General features: G+C 36.5%; 1 protein-coding gene across 4 annotated transcripts; it reads left to right on the forward strand.

The window, feature by feature from the left end:
- Positions 1–2397: 2397 nt before the first annotated feature.
- LOC128233424 (centrosome-associated protein CEP250-like) lies at positions 2398–15321 on the forward strand. 4 transcript variants are annotated; one of them, XM_052947093.1, is made up of 6 exons: positions 2591–2840; positions 3766–3866; positions 6044–6684; positions 7539–7703; positions 9841–10549; positions 12676–15321. In XM_052947093.1, exons 3-6 carry the CDS (start codon positions 6127–6129, stop codon positions 13143–13145), a joined length of 1902 nt encoding a protein of 633 aa, XP_052803053.1. In that variant the 5' UTR covers positions 2591–2840; positions 3766–3866; positions 6044–6126; the 3' UTR covers positions 13146–15321. The 4 variants fall into 4 exon arrangements, with proteins under 4 accessions (XP_052803055.1, XP_052803053.1, XP_052803054.1 ...); XM_052947095.1 differs by lacking the exons at positions 2591–2840; positions 3766–3866 and adding an exon at positions 2398–2434; XM_052947094.1 differs by lacking the exon at positions 3766–3866.
- Positions 15322–19864: the final 4543 nt, after the last annotated feature.

Raw genomic sequence — 19864 nt, forward strand, 5'->3', positions numbered from 1 at the left:
GGTCGAACAATATTAAGAATGACTTTTATTCAATTCGAACTCAAGTTTTATGGGGAAATAAATATTCAATAATAAATGTCTACTATTCAAACACTGGATTGACTCTGGATTTATGTTTCTAAACGATATAATTTCATTATCTGGTGAGATAGACGTGAGAAGAATTGTGCAAACCTTAAAGGTGAAATGTAACTGGATTTCGGAGGTAAACACAATAATAAAAGCTATCCCAAACGACTGGAAAATTGTAATTAAATCGACTCAATCTGTAAACACACAGGTTAAAACGTGTTTAAATCTTAAATACGGTCAAAAGCAGTTAGACGATCTCACCAATAAAGACATTTATCATATTTTTTGTAACGCTGTATTTGAAAAACCCTTCATACATAAATACTGGCAAGAAACTTTTAACAAATCAATCAACTGGCGATCATGGTATTTTATTTTACATTGGATAATTCCAGAAAATAAAGTTAAACAGTTCAAGTTCAAACTCCTACATAACATCATGGCTACAAATCTAAACCTATTCCGCTGGAATATCACTGCAACCAAGTCGAAGACTATGACCACTTTTTTATTAATTGCCCGTATCTTTCTCATTTTTGGTCAAAGATAAATGCCACCTTTAAACATTGTAATATACATAAACAGATGAAAAGCCTCGAAATACTTATAATTGGATATAAAATTGAATACAAAGAATATAATATTATCAATACTATTCTATCTCAAATAGGTTACTGTATTTACAAATCAAACTTTGTATCTGAAAGAAGGCAGAAATTTGTTAACTTATGTGCATTATTAAATGCCGACCTTTTGATTATTCAAACATTATATAATAATAAAGGAATTCATTGTCCGTTTCTCGATAGGTTTATAATGAAATTTAAGAGCAACTAAGAATAATTTGTTAAAAAAACACAATTTATATTAGTTTAGTAAAATGCAATGTTTTAAGATGAAATAGTTGTTTATCATGATTTTCTTGTTCATAATTGTCATGTTTATGATTTGTATATGTTTTTATGAATAAAAGGATCACCTCTTAGTGATTCCAAAAAGAAAAAAAAGACATTAAAAATAAAATAGAGACAATGAGTCTCCTTGACGAGCACATAAAAAGCATGTAAAACTATCACTTACAATTATTTCACTCTAAACTTAATTAACTTTTAAATACATTGAGCGAATGAAATCTAGCATTCTACCTTTAACACCAAGTTTAATGAGTGTGTGCCATATATTATCCTGGACAACATGATAAAATGCATTAGTGAAGTCCACAAATGCAGTATACAACTTCTTCTTGCCATTTGTAAAATAATCAATAAATCTTTTATATATGCATTTAAGAAGACGTACAGTTGTAAGAATCTGAAACATACTGTCCACCATGTTGTGATCTTTTCATTTCACGCTTCTGGTAGGTTGCAATTAACCTTTAATATCTTACTTTCCCTGGACGATTATCCTGACGTAAATTGCAAATAACTGGGTTAAGTGCCGGCGTCCAAAAATGCTGTCCGAAATTGAAATTATTTGTTTACTTCTACACGCGTCGAAATAAGAACAAGTCCGATTCGGGAGAAAAGCTCCAGGCAGCACAGTTCGCATAATATAGAAACGAAATCGTTGCCAACCTGCAGTAAAAGTGTTACACGGTACCACATTCTTGGACATTCGAAACATATCCTTTAAAAATGATAAAATAAAATATAAATCATTTTCTGGTCCAAACAAAAGGCACAGCTGCACCACGGAATCGTGGATAGCTCATTTTGTTTACACCAACGTTAAGTAGTGGAGCTGGCGTTTAGTGGCCGTGATTAAGGCTATAACTGTATCGAATCCAATTTCAGTGGTTATTACTGCGTAGAAACAAAATCTGACTATCTATGGCTGAAATGAAGGGGGTACACTCAAAAGCCCCCCCTATCAAAAGCCCCCCGTTCAAAAGCCCCCCCTATCAAAAGCCCCCCGTTCAAAAGCCCCCCCTATCAAAAGCCCCCCGTTCAAAAGCCCCCCCTCAAAATGGGCAAGTGGTTCAAAAGCCCCCCCACTAAAAAAATAAATACCAATGTAAGTAATGCTCCCATAACTATAATTGTCGCTTTTTATAACAATAAATTCGCACATGGAAATTGTAATACTTCCAAATTTATTTACAAACCTGTTAACAAATGTTCTTTCAACGAAATGCAATACCTCGTATGTTCACAATAAATTTCATACTCATACACTCCGTTGTAATTGGGGAAACATGCAATTTTTGTATACTATCTAGGCCATCTTACAATCTGACAAGTCATGCGATTCTTAATTTAGAAACAGCATCAATGTCACGTGATTGTGTACATGCTTGCTTACACAAAAGACAAGCATGTCGAAAAAGAGAGCCTTGGGTTTGAACGTCGGAAATGCGTCCGTGAGCGATTTTAGTGTGTTTTATCGATTTATAAGTATAGCATAAAAACTGCAACAAACACATACAAAGTAGAAAAAGAAGTATTTGTTTTGGCGCAAGGGCAAGGACCAGTCCGATGTATTCCGAATAACAAATCTTGACAAGTGGAAAGATGGCGTTCGAAGTAGTTAAAATTGTTACTCGGAATAAAATTTAATTTATTTTAAAGGTTCTTAAAATACGTCATTTTAAATGAAAATAGCTCTAACTTGAGCATCTCTTGCCTGATTCCGTTGCATATAAATAGTAAGAAATAGAGCGTGGCAGATTTCTGGCACGATGTTTGGTTAACCAACATAATGGCGATCAGGTCAGACAGTTGATTCTAATATATAAACGTGTTCGCTAAAGTTTAGCTATCTTTTAGGTAAATAATTTCGTTTTCTTTATTAATAGTTCTTATCAAGGTATTTATGTTTTTATTATTCAAATTTTAATATTGCATCATTATAGATGAGTCATCAAATGCGTATCGATAGATGAAACCTAAATTCTACTTCCGTTTTCATGAAGTTTAAGTGCAACAAAGAGGTGAACGATAACAGCGATTTTCACTTCTATGCAGCTAGTTATTTCTGTGGTCGTTTCATAGCGGTAGAGAGCTGATTCATGTGAGCTTAAACTAACGCTTAAGTCATAGTTTTACCTGAATTGCAAACATAAAGTGCAAACATTAAGTGACCAACTAATAAGATTTGGCCCATCATCCAACTCGACTGAGATCTTAGGGGCATGCATTTACTTTTGAATATGATAAGAATTGGGATAGAACTATAGGTGCTAGGGAGGTAACAATGTCAATATGAAATTGTGCTATTAACTTAGGGCATTTACTCTTGACCTACTGCTCAGATTTGACCCATGATCGAACTTGGCCGAGGAATTATGGCCATTTATTTTTATGATGTTAAGGATGTTTTTAGCATTGGTGACGAAATGGTGCTAGAGTGTAAACAATATTAGATAGCATTCTTGTCGATAAATTCAAGGACAATTAATGTGTGTTCTTCGGACTCCACACACTTTGACCAGCCCAATTGCGTTCATACCCCGATAATAACAAGCCCGCAATTCATCACTTAAATGGTCCCATATACTCATTCATAAATGATTGACTGGTGTATAAATTGTGGGAATAGCGGTAACGATGTTAAATATGGATTTTGTTTATACGCCAATAAAGCTGGATCTACTGGACCGATTTGGCACATAATCGAACAGATACTCGAGATCTGGTGACCGTAAAGATTGTGTGAAAGTTCGAAAAATTTAAAAATGTTTTAAAATGGTAGCTAAGTAGGTTACTAACTAATCGTGGACGACGGACGACTGACGAACAACTTATAAAAGTCGATCGCACCGAAATGCTCACCTTTGACCACGAAGTGCTCAGGTGAGCTAAAATCAGTTTTTTCTATTCATTTTAATGTCAATATCACTTGAGGTTTGAGCCTTATTTTATTTTACGACTAATTTAGTCGTAATAATCATGACAAGAATAGCTGTTTGTCGTTTTTGACGGGGGCTTAAGAAGGTTGGTTTAAGTTACGAAATAAATACCATCTCGAAGTTAAAATAATCTTTAGACAACAAATTACTGTTTTAATTCAATCACGAATTTAGTACAATGCAATACATTATAGTACACATTTAGTTAAACCAAAGGTTAAGGAGACTGAAAGTTATATGAGCAAACATTTTTTAAAACGTATTTGAGATAATTTACTAAAGCAACTTGTGCATATTTTGAGATATGCTTGCTTTTCAACTTAGGTGCATATAAACACTGAGAATGTTATCAAAACAAAAGCGCTGTGGAGTAGTTGTGGCGCTGTGGAGTAGTTGTGACGCTGTCGAGTATAATTTGCGCTGAAAGTGGATATGATTTAAACAGCACTTAACATTCCAACGTACCAGATTTCGCTTATCTGAAAGAGGCAGTGTTGTGGTAAACTGTACCAGGACATAACATACTGTTTTCGAATAGCCTATTTGCCTCAGCAATTGAAAGCAAAAAACAAGCTTCACGATGCATGGTAAAATTGCAGCTATTTGTACTCCTTCCAAAGGCTTTCAATCTTATCCACTTTCTGCCAAAATCATACACTTAACAGCGCCATCACTTATACACAGCACCAGCACTAAAGCAACAGCGGCACCACTTTCATAAATATGTGCATATTTTAATTTTAGAGGAGCCTGTATGTTTTGATGTGTGCCGTCGTAAGAACTATAATATATAAAATATGACTATTTTCATGCCTTACGGCGTTCCTATGCACCGAAGTGTTGTTGAAGCTAGCAGTTCTCAAAATATACACAAGTTCGAATCAAAAGAAAAGCTCACAGTTCGCACAATATTGAGACGAAATCGTAGCCAACCTGCAGTACAAGTGTACCTACACGAACAAAACAGTCCGAAATAGAAATATGTACATTTAATAAAACCTATCAGATCATACATAAGACATAGTCACGTCTGTACAAATAAACAAATAAGCTTATTAGTTTTGCACCATGGATAAGTGGTGGATTTGGCGTTGAGTAGGCGTGATACAATACAGACTAAGCTAACTTGTACATTCATTATGCATATTAAACATATTTATTAATAATAAGTTTTATGTTTGTAAATTACGATGAAGGTAGATTGTTTTATTCAACTTGTTATGATTGCAATTCAATTAGAATTCGTGTGTATTGCTTCAAAACCTAACAACTGTACTAGTTCAAAAATATGTATCTATGGTGGCATATAACTGCCGTAAGATCACATGTTAACGTTCGCGAATTGTTTCGTGTTAACCACTTAATTTTCGCTTAAATTTTCTAGATATCTATTTAATTTCGAGAACATTTTTCGGTAAGATAAATATCATAAGACTAAACACAAGCTTAAAAGTGCGCAGAACTGCCACCTGTTACCTTTTTATAGCTGTACAACATTAACAGTATAACTAGTAATGGTTTGCGAATTCCACTTAATAAGTAACTTATTAACTGTTTATTAATAACTAGATAAGATTCGTGTTACCACTTATCTTTATTGCATTTTTGGCTTCTCGCAGTAACTGGTTATCTTATTATTATTCGCGAATTCCACTTTCGCAAATGATAAGTTGATAGCCAGTTGTATAAATCTATTTATAGATAACTGGTAACACGATTTTATCTAATCAAACAATCAAAGACAAAATCGGCCAAATTCTACAAAAATAACAATACCGAAAAATAGTTTATTTCAGTTTTTGGCTTTGATGTATATCAAAAGATCCAATTTCATATATATTTGTTACTAGTACTCACAGTTAATGTAGCATTTTCATTCTAAAAAAACTTGGCATTCCCCGTATTACGTTAAACTTTTTATAAGAAAAATCTATGTTGTTATTTTGCAGCTTGGCTTCCTTTAAAATAACAAGATGCGATAGTGCTAAAAGAACTAAACTCAGGTTTTTTTGTTTAAATAATTTAATATATTAATCTTTTTAAACATATCTCAATTAGTTTGTTTCAACAACAGAAAAAACACACTACTCGTATTTTTTACTTTTTCGTATGATTTTTCAGTTAAATACCGTGAGTCTCCAATGTCGGACAGTATGACGTCAGGTTAACGTCACTAGCGTTTTAACGCGCAGACTAGTCCGCAAATGGCTTCATACAAAGACATTTTAAAGGAGAAGGAGAACCACAACTGGTTCAAAGGTGCCCTCGCCCTCAGGCTCACTAAGGCCGGTCTACGAGGCCTTGTTGATGGGGATTCCTGTCGCCTCCAGCAAAAGATTCACTCTTCAGTCCTCCAGGCCAGGAACTTAACTGCTGGAACAACATGCAAACTTTGTCTGACAGAGAATCTGTTGCGATGTCCTACAAATGGACTGTGCACACATCCCCGAAACTGCAAGTATCACGACTCTCCATTGAAGATGCCTCGACGTTGCCCTACACAGGTATGTGATGATTTTCGGGATAAAATATGCGCAGTCCACATATATGGTCGACCGTCCTGGAAGAATACCAATGCCGACCAATGGTGCACGAACCATTGGCAAGTGGCCAAATGTTTTATGCCACCCGACGGCTACAAAGATGTGACTTCATTCGAAGAGACAGACTTCAATGGCATCATTAGCGTTATGGTTAACTGCAGCGAGTTCCAAAGGAGTTTGTCATTCAATATCTCCAGCAAGTCAACCGCATTAACTGAGGTAATTCATGAATACATGTATGTGTAACGACTGTTATGCAATTGTAGCAGCGCTCCCTGGCGAGTATTTTGATAAGATAAATTTAAAGAGGCACAATACTGATTGATGAAATACAAATATTGATGCCACGAATTCCCAAAATAAAAACGCGCAAAAATATCGCTATTTTTTATCTGTATACAAATTATATGATTTTTTTTTGTTTTGATAATTCAAGTCGAATGAGTATTTAACGTGATAATGCATTTATTATATTATTAGATATAATTATTATTATCAACTTATATCAGTGATAAATTGCGTCATAAATGCTACGTCGGAAGGCAATATTTTACTCTGAATGAAGACTTTAAACAAAGATAACTTTACAAATTATTTACCATTTTAATGAAATCTAGCACAGTCTACGCCACTTACAGAGCACAGCCTTCAGTCTTTTACCAGAGTTTTATTGAGAGTTTAGTTTCTGAAAACACTTCCACAAACCTTTTCACAAAACCGCCGCCTGATGGAGCACTTTCAAAACATTTATAGCTTGGAAACAGGTTTGTCGAAGTGTTTGAGCAAACTAATCGCCTAATCAAACTCCGGTAATGAAACGAAGGTATGGCTCTTTAAGCGGCATAGACTATTTTAAGCAAAATGTTGCCTTCCGATATGACGTGTTATACACACACTGTATATTGTGCGCCTTTAAACCGAATCGTTAAGGAAATGGAAACAAAACTAATTTTAAAGACATTCAATAAATAGCTTTTTCAACATTTATAATAGAATCTTGAAAATGTGGCAATATATGCTTTCTGTAAAGGAATCATCTTACTTAAGATTATTTAAAAGCAGCTCGATTTTAGGCTCGGGAGATTGGCCGCCACATTCGCCATTCCTCAGATCTCAAGGTGACAGACACAGATCTAGCTGACTACTTCGCCTCTCTGAACTCGCTTCTGACAGACTCTAAATTTCTGGCTAGTGACAACGATGCCCAGCAAGCTGTCCTTCAACTGAAACAGTTAAATGTATATAATTTTCTTTGTCAGAAAGAGCTCAACTTAGACCTTTAAACAGTTGGAAAAATGGTATCCCGATGAGCAGCATATAGTAATCGGACCTTGCGTCAGTCAGTTCGACCGTCCGTCCCCATGGTTTTCTATCAATGACTTGCAAACGCTAAGCACATGAACCTCAAACTTGATAGGCAGGTTGGTCATGACTAGAAGATGAACCCTAACGATTATGAGGTCAGTGACAATGGGTCACGGTCATGGTGACCTTGACCCCAAAATCCGTTCCCGTCAAATACTGAAGGAAGCTTGGGCCTAGGGACTTCAAACTTGGTAGGCAGGTTGGTCATGACCAGCAGATGCACCCTAACGATTTTGAGGTTTTTCGATCAAAGGTTAATATGGTGGTGAACTTGAGGTGAAGAAACGATCAAATACGGAAAAACGCTGGACCCCAATGACTTCAAACTTGATAGGCTGGTTGGTCATTACCAGCACATGACCCCTATAGTTTTGGGGGTCAGTGGGTCAAACTGTTAGGTCAATAATTGATAAACATTAAGGCCCATTTACTTCATACTTGGTCAGCAGTTTGAACACTACCAGCGGATGACGCCTATTTATTATAGATACCAGAATGTCAAAAGTAAACATGATGTCACCATTAAATCACATCATTTGCTTAAAAGCTATTCTATGCTAGCAGTTTTGTCTCCTCGATCTCTTTAACATAAAGGTTTTATTTGTTCCAACCATTCTTTTCTTTTCTATGGTTTTATTGTATGTATACTTACTGTCCAACAAGGACTTTCGGGGCATATATCACGTTCATGTGACGATCTTTGTTATATGGAAACTAATCATAATAGCATATGTATTAAGACAAATGTACTAACATTAACATGAATAAATGAGGAGTGTTAAAATACGCGGAAAAGTGCTCTCATTTCTCCAAATATAAACATATAAACCATGTTACGATATGTTGAACAGAATAAACCGCATTTATGTAACAAAACTAATTGTCATAGGTATGTTAATTGGAAGGCAATTTATATGACCACGTTACTCAAAGTGACCCGGCCTAAATTGCCAACTGACATTGTTATTATGTCTGATTGGATGTAACGTAACGTACTATTGATGTATTTATCACGCTGAGCTTATCAAGCTCGCCAATTTTAAAATGCCAATCCTTGAGAAGATGTTCATGGCGTCAAGTTAAATTCCGACCTCATATCACTGTCAGCCATCTTGTTTAGTGCACAGTCTGAAAATGAGCGTTGGACAGAGATCAAGTGTTGTGTGTATCTCGAATTGTCTAAATAGAGTACAACTCGAGATTTTCTGACTTTGTAAAAGTGCCGTAATTCATAGTTATTTATGCTAGATAGTTGGTTGGAGTGACCCCTTTGATGAATCTGAAGAAAAAAAATATATATATTAGGTTATTTTAGGTTAAATGTCACTAAATTTTGTAAAGGTAAAAATTCAGCTTATTCCCACCAAATCACTGTATATATAAGCGGTTGACAAGTTTCCAAGATGGACAGCAAAGTGTAAGTGACAAACCACGGAGCAGTTGACCACAGTTGATTACGTCAAACCACGTCGCGCAAATCAAGGAATCTATTTACAAGGACTGTGGCATCACAGGTTGCAAAAATTGTGTTAAAGTGGACTTTATTATGAAACTTTTTGTGCTATATTATTGACGATGAATATGAGAATAGTGTATTTTAGATGGATCTTTAAGATGCTTAGGCAAAAAGACACAAGGCAAATTGAAAATACTGGCCTGATTACGTTGAGTGACGTTTCCATAGAAATTCTACTTATGAACATACATATGACTATGTAGTTTTGTTGCTCATTACACAATAAATATACTGATCAACATATTGTAAAGGTTTCCGTGCATTTGTTTATGTTTGAAGAAATAATATCACTTTTCCACTTATTTGCTGAACTTGTCCCAACGTGTTAAAAAGGTTTTTATTTTCCGTATTAAATATTTTAGTGTTTTTTTTTTACATTAGATAATTAACTATAAAGTATATCTCAAATCCATACATGTACCGACTGTCAGTCAATATACATCGTTCGAATACAATTATAACACTTTATAGACAAATGATCTGAATGGTTACAGCTTGAAAAAGGCCCTCTTTCAATGTCGATCGAAGACGTTCGTGAACTACTAAAAGAAGCTAGTGCGATGATAGAAGTTGGCAAGCGTGAGTTAGCGGAGTCTGCGGTAACAGGGAAGCAAGATCTAGAAGTCGTGGTGTCACAGGGTAAAACTGTTATTGAAACTGGTAAACGTGAGTTAGCGGAGTCTGTGGAAACAGGGAAGAAAGCGCTAGAATGCGTGGTGTCGCAGGGTAAAAATGACATTGAAACTTGCAAACGTGAGTTAGCCGAGTCTGTGGAAATAGGAAAGAAAGCGCTAGAAGGCGTGGTGTCGCATGGTAAAAATGACATTGAAACATTCAAACGTGAGTTAGCGGAGATTGCGGAAACAGAGAAGCAAGAGATAGAAGGCGTGGTGTCCCAGGGTAAAATTGACATTGAAACTGGCAAATGTGAAATAGATGAAACGTTGTCTAAAAGCAAAGCGGTCATCGAAACCGGGACTCGTCGACTGGAAGAAAAAATGTCCGAGTGTCAGACAGCCCTCGAAACCGGGAAGCGTCAATTAGAAGACGCAATGACAACTGCTATGAAGAGGGGGAAACTTGAGATTGAAGACGCGGTGACAAAGAGCAGAGCCGTTGTTCAAGTCGGTAAACGGGAGTTGCAGGAGACCTTGCAGTTGAAAAAAGAAGTTTCTTCCCCGTCAGAAGCAGAACAAATAAAAGGTAATTGCTCGAATCTAGTAGCAAAGAAAAAGTTTTAAAAAATGCACATTACATATTTTACACGGATTGACATTTATTATTACAAAAGAATGTAATTGCTTGAATCTAGTAGCATAGGGAAAACTAAAATAAGTTTATTTTGTTGGAACGTGAATCAGGCTATGGCTATTTCAGTAAATGTAAAAGATCCATTCCTGAAAAATTAAAATCTATAAAATATCTAGAACATTGTCTTTTGAAGGTAACAGGAATACTTCGTCGTTTCAAATGGTTAATTGAAACACTATGATACTAATAAAATCGTTATTCGCTATGAGACTGAATAAATAGTTGAATATTATGAATATATTTGAAAAAGAGTACACTGCCAAAAAATTGTGTTATCTCTGTATCAAATAGAAGCATAACGCAACATTGTGAAGTAGGTGGTCACATACTAGTATACAACACAACCGATGAATCGACTGGATGTGTGCAGATGTAAGAGTAATATTGTAACTACTGCCACAGTTCAAGATGTGCCTTGTAACGCCGCATAACAGCATCGCCGCATAAACGAAATCGACCACGTTTATGTTGGTGATTTCCAACGCATAAACAGGACTTTCTCATGTAGCAAAAAGGCACACTTTCGCCGCATAAAAACAATTAAAACACATACTAGTACAATAGTGGTTGATAAAGTTTCATCAAGATCTGACTTTGTTTTTTGTGTCCACTTAACCAAGCTTTGAACTAGACTTTTAGAGGCGTAAAATCTAACAAAGATTTAGTAAGATCGGCTTGAATGTGAACTAAACCAATTGACCTCTCTGCGAAAACGTTTTAAATGACGTTTTGCCCGACTGATAAAAATAGTTTTCAAACTTTACTTGTTCCAATGTTCATTGCAAAAAGTCACTAGTTATGCACATGTGATTTGTAACAGATGCACTCACCTCGGGGAATATCGGGGCCTTTGAACCAATCCCTGGTAAAGTCCCCGCTATCCCCAACACTCACGCCATGGGTGGGGTGGGGGCAGTTGTTACCATTACGTAGAATAAGCAAGGTTGTGAAAAACGTCAATGATTGCTAAAAGGCAATGTGTGCCACAAAATAACAATAAAACAAATGTTTACTGACTAGGTCAAGGACCATAACATTGTCATTAATACACTATGTATAAATGAAAACTCGTGTGCACAACTTCACATGCCAGTGAACATTTGTGTAAAGTTTGGTGACTCTATGTGTGGTAGGTAAGAAGCTATGCGAGCACTAAAAGTAGGTAAGAAGCTATGCGAGCACTAAAATTATTTTGAAAAGAATATCTTAATATTGAGTGAATCAAGGGCCATAATTATTTCGTTACTGGAACAATAGAAATAAAAATAATTAAAACAGTCACACAGCTTCGTACACCATTGAATAAATGAAAAAAGTGACTCTGGAGACATTAATGTCACAAGATTTCGGGACGGACGGACGGACATCATCATCATCATCATCATCATCATCATCATCATCATCATCATATTCAACAACAACGTCATCACCATCGTTTTTTTTTAAAATTAGAACCTTTTATTTTTTAGCTTTATAATAAATGGTCAAGTTAATCCTCTTTATGTGGCAAAAAGGCACAGTTGCGCCCCATATAAGCAATTTCTGCTTTATGCGTTGAGCGTCGCCGCATAAACGTTTTCGTCCTGTTTATGCGTTGAAAATCACCGCATAAAAGAAAAGAAAAACGTTTATGCGGCGATGCTGCTATGCGGCGTTACAGAGCCTAATTTATAGGGACGTAAATGGTGCATGCAAACACAAGAAATTCAAATAATTATGCCTCAGGTCAAACAAAACAAAATCAATATGATACAGTTTACTGCAATGTAAAGGCGAACAGGATCGGCAGACAAGACTCAAACTGAATATAGTTCAATAATACTTTAAGCCCACATTATGTCTAAATGAAAATAAAATGGTTTGATTTTGCCTGCAAAACATGCGTTCATTCCAGATAATGAAGTTAATAGATACAACGGCGGTAGTTTGTTACATTAATCGACATTCAGTTCCAGTGCAACGTAAATTATTGCGAGATTATACATGCATGATAATTGTTATATAATTACTATTCACAGATCTACGTCAACGGCTAGTCAAGTACTATCAGAAGCAGCTCAACAGCGCGTCCATATCGCCCCTGCTGTCGGACAAAGACGAGAGACTGGACAAGTTGTACGTCCCTCCAAATATCGTGGAGAAAGACCACAGAAGAATTGGAGCCGATCGACAACAAAACAGCTCTCCTAGTTCCTCTTACAAACAAATCTTTTGTACAGATGAGGGGTTGGCCAAAACCGTTTTCGTTGTCGGTGAGGCCGGGATGGGAAAGACATTATTTTCCGCTATGTGTGCTATGAAGTGGGCTACACCGTTCTCTGTTTCGATTAGAGACAGCAGAGAAAGGGGTTATGATCAGAGTGAAGAAGGGAACGATTGTTTTGAACAGCCACTATTGAACGATCCCGTACTAAGAAATGTTGAATGCGAATATAAAAGATACTTACTTTCATTGTCTTATGGCGATAGGGATGGATTGCGTAGATAAGTGTCACATCCCGAATATACTCCTTTTAAAGATGATGACTTTTTTAAAAGCATCGAGTTTATGTTCCACCTTAAACTAAGAGATAGCTGTGAAACCTGCGAACTGTTGGACATGATTCGAGATCAGCTGATCAACAGAATTTACCTGCCATACTACAACATCGTCTTGAGGCTTGCTCAACTTGCCTTTGAGAAATTATTTTCGACAAACCGAAAATGTTCCCTGGTTTTTCAAAATGTTGACTGTTTGACACCAGAAGAACTCCAGTTCGTTTTGAAATCGGGTTTTATGCAAGAAACCAAGTCGCAGTCTTTGATAAGAAAATCATCGAATTTCTCATTCTTCCACAAAACTGTACAGGAGTTCTTTGCTGCAGTTCACATTTCCTACCACACCAAAGAGATTCAAAGTGTAATAAAGCCATATTTTCAGGAAGCAATGCAGGAGTTCTTAGCTTCATATTACAACCCCTGTAAGTACTGTTCAATGATAATGCCAGATGTCTCGCAGCTTTTTATCATCATGTGCGGTTTAAACAGTGAAGTTGCACAACAACTGGCTGCCATGATGTCTCTTAGTTTACTGGAAAACTGTGATAATGACGACGGTGGGCTCGATCTAGCTTGTGAAGTACAACAAACACTTTGTTCTGGCTTTATAGAGGCCAAAGCCAACAATGTGGATAATATTCAACTACCCCTCTATTGCCTTTGTATTGTTAGTTATATTAGAGATATTTCGACGTTTAAGATCTTAATATCGATGAACAAGTCTCAGATACGAAATATACAAATCGATGGATACGAGGAAGAAATCAGCGAGGAGGAGCTCCAGGAGGTGTTTACCAGCTCAATGAACTCTATCACCCATGTTCAAATATGGAATCGTGCTGGACAGTATGACCTTTCTGCATGCAGCAGTCTTCAACATTTGACAATATATGGATCTGAAACATCGAATGTCATGACCAATACGATGAATTTAGTTTCATTGCGTTTAAACAATGTTTCGAAAAAGGTTAAACGTAGTATCATCAAGTCACTAGAACAAGGATGTGAGCAATTGGTGAGGTTTGATGTAGATAATCTTACTAACATCAGTTTATTCTGTCAGACGCTTTCCCGGATGTACCAATTAGAAGACTTATCTATACAACAGACTGACCTCGGTGATAACACTTTGCTCCTTCCTGCCTCTGTCGCGAGTGTTAGACTGACCGCGGTGACAATGATCGCTCTGTGCTTTAGGGGGCTGGTGGAGAGGCTAGAGAACTGCCCTCACACTGTTGAGTGTTCGCTGTGGGATTTCGATGTTGAACCAGTCACAGAGTTTGAAGAAATTAAACGGGATATACAGACCAGACGCATATTTTGTATTGAAACAATGAATGAACCAGATATATATATAATTTTCGTACAAAACTATAACAAAGCGTTTGGATAATACCATGTAACTCTGTTTATGTATATAATATGAAATATTCGATTTATATTGAATATTGTGCGTTTGATATACTGTAGAACCAAGTCGTAATGTCTCCTGTATCATTGAATATATTTTAATAACTTTGAAACCAAAATATAGTTGTGGATAGCACAAATTGCATTGAAAGATGTGTAACATATCAATGAGTTCAATATTTTAAAGAATATATTTTAATTTGAAAGGCTTTTTCTTTTCAAGAAATCTTTAAATACAAGTGCCATATCGTTTTGTAAAGTATCCTTATATGAGTCTCTTAATACTTGAAATAGCCATAAATAGCTTGGTCAAATGTAACTCACTTCAGATATATTATATAATAATTGATATATTGATATCATTCTAAACCAAAGCCAAATCACTGATTCTAGAGTATATGGAACACAGAGCACTTTTGATATGATAAACAGGTCAGAAGACAAGAAATCTGATTTTATGGAGTCGAAATCAACATTATTTATACTGTGTATAGAAATAAGAACATAGACACATTACAGAGAATAATAATCACCCAAAATGAGACAATATCAAGGTCATGCCATATTTTGGTGTTTGAAAATGTTTTGTTCTATATAAACGAACACGAAGACCGTCTAGGAAAACAAAACAAACAAAAAAACATATCTTTTAGCGAGAACAAATCAGCAGTTTTTTTAAATGGTGTCGTAATAATAATTTCAACCTGATGTATTTGGGCACGTCATATATGGAATGTTTATAAAGTCGCACTATAAATAAACTCAGAATAAAGAAAACCACAGCCAAACATTGTATTCTTTGGTATTCGATGATGTCAGTTTTAATAAAAAAGTGGACTTTGGGTAAAACACATCGTTCTGTTAATTGCCTGGTGACGTTATAGCAATGGCGTTTGATGTGTGTTGCCTTCTTTTGGAATATCTTATACTCTTAAGAAAACAGTGTGTGTATACCACGTGATAAATTGCGTCATAAATGCTACGTCGGACGGCAATATTTTGTTTTGAAAAAAGACTTTAAAAAAGGTTTTCTTCACTATTTCTTCACCATTTTAAATGAAACACAGCGCAGTCTACGCCGCTCAAGGAGCCCTGCCGGTCTTTTAGCAGAGTTTGATTGAGAATTTAGTTTCTTCAAACACTTCGACAAACCTTTTCACAATACGGCCGTCTGACGGAGCACTGTCAAAACATTAGTTTGGAAACAGGTTTGTCGAAGAGTTTGATGAAACTAATGATCTTATCAAATTTAATTAGTAAAACAAATGCGGGGCTCTTTAAGCGGCATAGACTGCCTTTTGTTTTATTTAAAATTGTGTTATAAAAGTAAAGTTATCTTTGATTTAAGTCTTCATTTTAAGCAAAATGTTGACTTCCGAAATAGCATTTATGACGTAATTTATCACGTGGTATACACACACTGGAAAAGAAAGATGTAGACAGCAAAATGTGCAATATTCCAAAAGTACATGTAACAGTTTTTGTACAAACTTGCTACACGACGTGTATTCTGTGCATAAGTAACGATGGTTTCTACTTAAGAGGCGGTCGTCACTTACAAGTGCATCTAAATGACAAACTCGACTGAGGAATATTATGGAAACATACTTTTATTTCCCTTCTGTGCGGAACCTATTTTCAAATGCCTTGCTCTGGCCGAAGACGCACTTCTGGTTCAATAAGCCCTGAACCTCAATGTAAAATTATTGTTATTATATGAAATTGTTAAAATATAGTTTTTACTCATAAGTCCTCTTCAGATAATTTTCGAGCAAAAAACATTTCTATTTTTGATTCCCTTATATCTTATATTTTTGGGTTAAATATATTTCACTGTCTAAATAATGAGAAACCGGGTGTTGTAACTAAGCAGTCAAATATTTGTAAAATCGTTGACTACTGGCATGTATTCATAATTATGTAAACTTCATTTTATCTAGTTGTACTATCATTCTAATATTGTTCTTGGCAACACTGACTTTATACCTTCTACACGCACGGTGCGAACTACCACGGGGGTCGTACGGATGGCGTGCGGTGAGCGCACGGGAGCGGTGCGTGGGCATTGCGTTGCCTGTAGTGTGTACCGCTAGGCCACCCGTAGGGTCTCCCGTGGAATTCCAGAAGCCGCCACAATGTTTCGGAGTCCTCAAAAGTCAATTATGATTCATAAGACCCTAGGGCAGCCGTACGGCAAACGCAAGGCCACCGTACGCCCGACGTATGGTCGCCGTGGCACCGCTCTACGGCATGGCTACTTAGAAATGAAAAGAAAGTTATAACTCCGCGGTATAATCCCGAACGACCCCTACGGTCTGTAAAAGATAGTGATATGCCCTAATGTGACCCTGGGGCTACCGCAGATCCTCTGGGGCCGCCGCATGTATCTCTTGATTTCGAGGTCATACGGCCGCTGTATCCTAGCTGTAGAGCAAATGTGACTGAGGCATAAGCCATTCAAACTGGCTACATACCTTTGTGTTGCTAAGGTGTGCTTTTGTCAATCTTGAAAACAGCTACGTCGACATACATATATCTATTCGTGAACCTTTCGGTAGTAACTTTTATAAAATTTAGCATGTTTATTTTTACGAGTCAATTTGTTGTGATTGTAAAACTTATTTGATCACGATAAGCAACTTCACAGCAGATTGCGCGTTAAAGGTATATCAACATCCCCTCTATACATCCACAAATAATACAGAAGATAATCAGGAGATCTCAAATGACGTGGGCATAGTGATAGGAGTTTTAACATTATAATTCAAAGCTGCACTCTCACAGATTGAACGTTTTGACAACTTTTTTTTTATTTTTTGTCTTGGAACGAGTCAATTTTTGCGATAATCTATGGAAACCAGTTATATCAGACTGCTGACAAAAAATTAGATCGCAGATTTTTATATTTAAGTTAAAAAATTAATGTTTTATGCATTTTGTTTAAACCGTTACGAACGGAAATATGTAAACCTGCGATCTGATCTTTTGTCAGCAATCTTGTATAATTGGTTTGCAGATATTGACACACAAAAAATGCTATTTCCAAGACATTTTTTTTTGTAAAAGGGGTAAATCTGTAATAGTGCAGCTTTAATCTTAATATTAATAATGAATATCACTTAAAGATGAATTCTTACTCCCATATAAGATTTACCATTATACATTTTTTTAAATATACCAAACGGGATGAATAAATGTCAAAACAATGGTATTATGAAGGATGCCGAGTTTAATTTGAAAGAAAGGTGCAGAAAACCTTATAAGACGATAGAATATCACAGTAAATATTTTAGCATTACCAATCATTTAAAAAAAAATGCGTTTTCAGCTATTAAATACATGGTTTCAATCTTGTTGTCAGTTATAAATATTTTCCATAAATATATTATTTAGTAAGCAGTTAAAGGTTTATCACTCAAAATGTATGTTTTTAACATTTTTATGTATTGCTTTTGAATAATAGTGTCACTCAAAGTAAGATGCACGTCAACGCACACTTACACACACACCTTAAATCAGCCGTATTTCAGTAGAAATGATTTAATACAACCTTCGACATTTCTTTACGAATGATTGCAATGCATGACTTTTTTACTGAGTTAAAGCTGCACTCTCACAGATAACACAGTTTTGACAACTTTTTAATTCTACGTCAGCTGTGTGAAGTTAGCTAAACATACGACATTGGACATTGGACATTCAAAATCGAATGTTGTGCTGGCACGACATTGGACATTGGACATTCAAAATCGAATGTTGTGCTGGCACGACATTGGACATTGGACATTCAAAAGTGAAAGTCGTGCTAGCACGACATTGGACATTGGACATTCAAAATCGAATGTTGTGCTGGCACGACATTGGACATTGGACATTCAAAAGTGAAAGTCGTGCTAGCACGACATTGGACATTGGACATTCAAAATCGAATGTTGTGCTGGCACGACATTGGACATTGGACATTCAAAAGCGAAAGTCGTGCTAGCACGACATTGGACATTGGACATACAAAATCGAATGTTGTGCTGGCACGACATTGGACATTGGACATTCAAAAGTGAAAGTCGTGCTAGCACGACATTGGACATTGGACATTCAAAATCGAATGTTGTGCTGGCACGACATTGGACATTGGACATTCAAAAGTGAAAGTCGTGCTAGCACGACATTGGACATTGGACATTCATAATCGAATGTTGTGCTGGCACGACATTGGACATTGGACATTCAAAAGTGAATGTTCTGCTGGCACGACATTGGACATTGTACAATCAAAAGTGAAAGTCGTGCTAGCACGACATTGGACATTGGACATTCATAATCGAATGTTGTGCTAGCACGACATTGGATATTGGACATTCAAAATCGAATGTTATGCTGGCACGACATTGGACATTGGACATTCAAAAGTGAAAGTCGTGCTAGCACGACATTGGACATTGGACATTCATAATCGAATGTTGTGCTGGCACGACTTTGGACATTGGACATTCAAAAGTGAATGTTCTGCTGGCACGACATTGGACATTGGACATTCAAAAGTGAAAGTCGTGCTAGCACGACATTGGACATTTAAAATCGAATGTTGTGCTGGCACGACATTGGACATTGGACATTCAAAAGTGAAAGTCGTGCTAGCACGACATTGGACATTGGACATTCAAAATCGAATGTTGTGCTGGCACGACATTGGACATTGGACATTCAAAAGTGAAAGTCGTGCTAGCACGACATTGGACATTGGACATTCAAAATCGAATGTTGTGCTGGCACGACATTGGACATTGGACATTCAAACGTGAAAGTCGTGCTAGCACGACATTGGATATTGGACATTCAAAAGTGAATGTTGTGCTGGCACGACATTGGACATTGGGCATTCAAAAGTGAAAGTCGTGCTAGCACGACATTGGACATTGGACATTCAAAATCGAATGTTGTGCTGGCACGACATTGGACATTGGACATTCAAAAGTGAAAGTCGTGCTAGCACGACATTGGACATTGGACATTCAAAATCGAATGTTGTGCTGGCACGACATTGGACATTGGACATTCAAAAGTGAAAGTCGTGCTAGCACGACATTGGACATTGGACATCCATAACCGAATGTTATGCTGGCACGACATTGGACATTGGACATTCAAAAGTGAAAGTCGTGCTAGCACGACATTGGACACTCAAAATCGAATGTTGTGCTGGCACAACATTGGACATTGGACATTCAAAATCGAATGTTGTGCTGGCACGACATTGGA

Source organism: Mya arenaria, chromosome 5 (assembly GCF_026914265.1).
Source record: "Mya arenaria isolate MELC-2E11 chromosome 5, ASM2691426v1".
Taxonomy (NCBI): domain Eukaryota; kingdom Metazoa; phylum Mollusca; class Bivalvia; order Myida; family Myidae; genus Mya; species Mya arenaria.

Bases quoted from the DNA above. Each gene is read 5' to 3' on its own strand.
- LOC128233424 (XM_052947095.1), top strand. From the start codon at position 6,127: ATGGCTTCATACAAAGACATTTTAAAGGAGAAGGAGAACCACAACTGG. The intron at 7,704-9,840 runs GTATATAATTTT...GAATGGTTACAG, and splicing joins TTCAACTGAAACAGTTAAAT to CTTGAAAAAGGCCCTCTTTC. The intron at 10,550-12,675 runs GTAATTGCTCGA...TACTATTCACAG, and splicing joins AGAAGCAGAACAAATAAAAG to ATCTACGTCAACGGCTAGTC.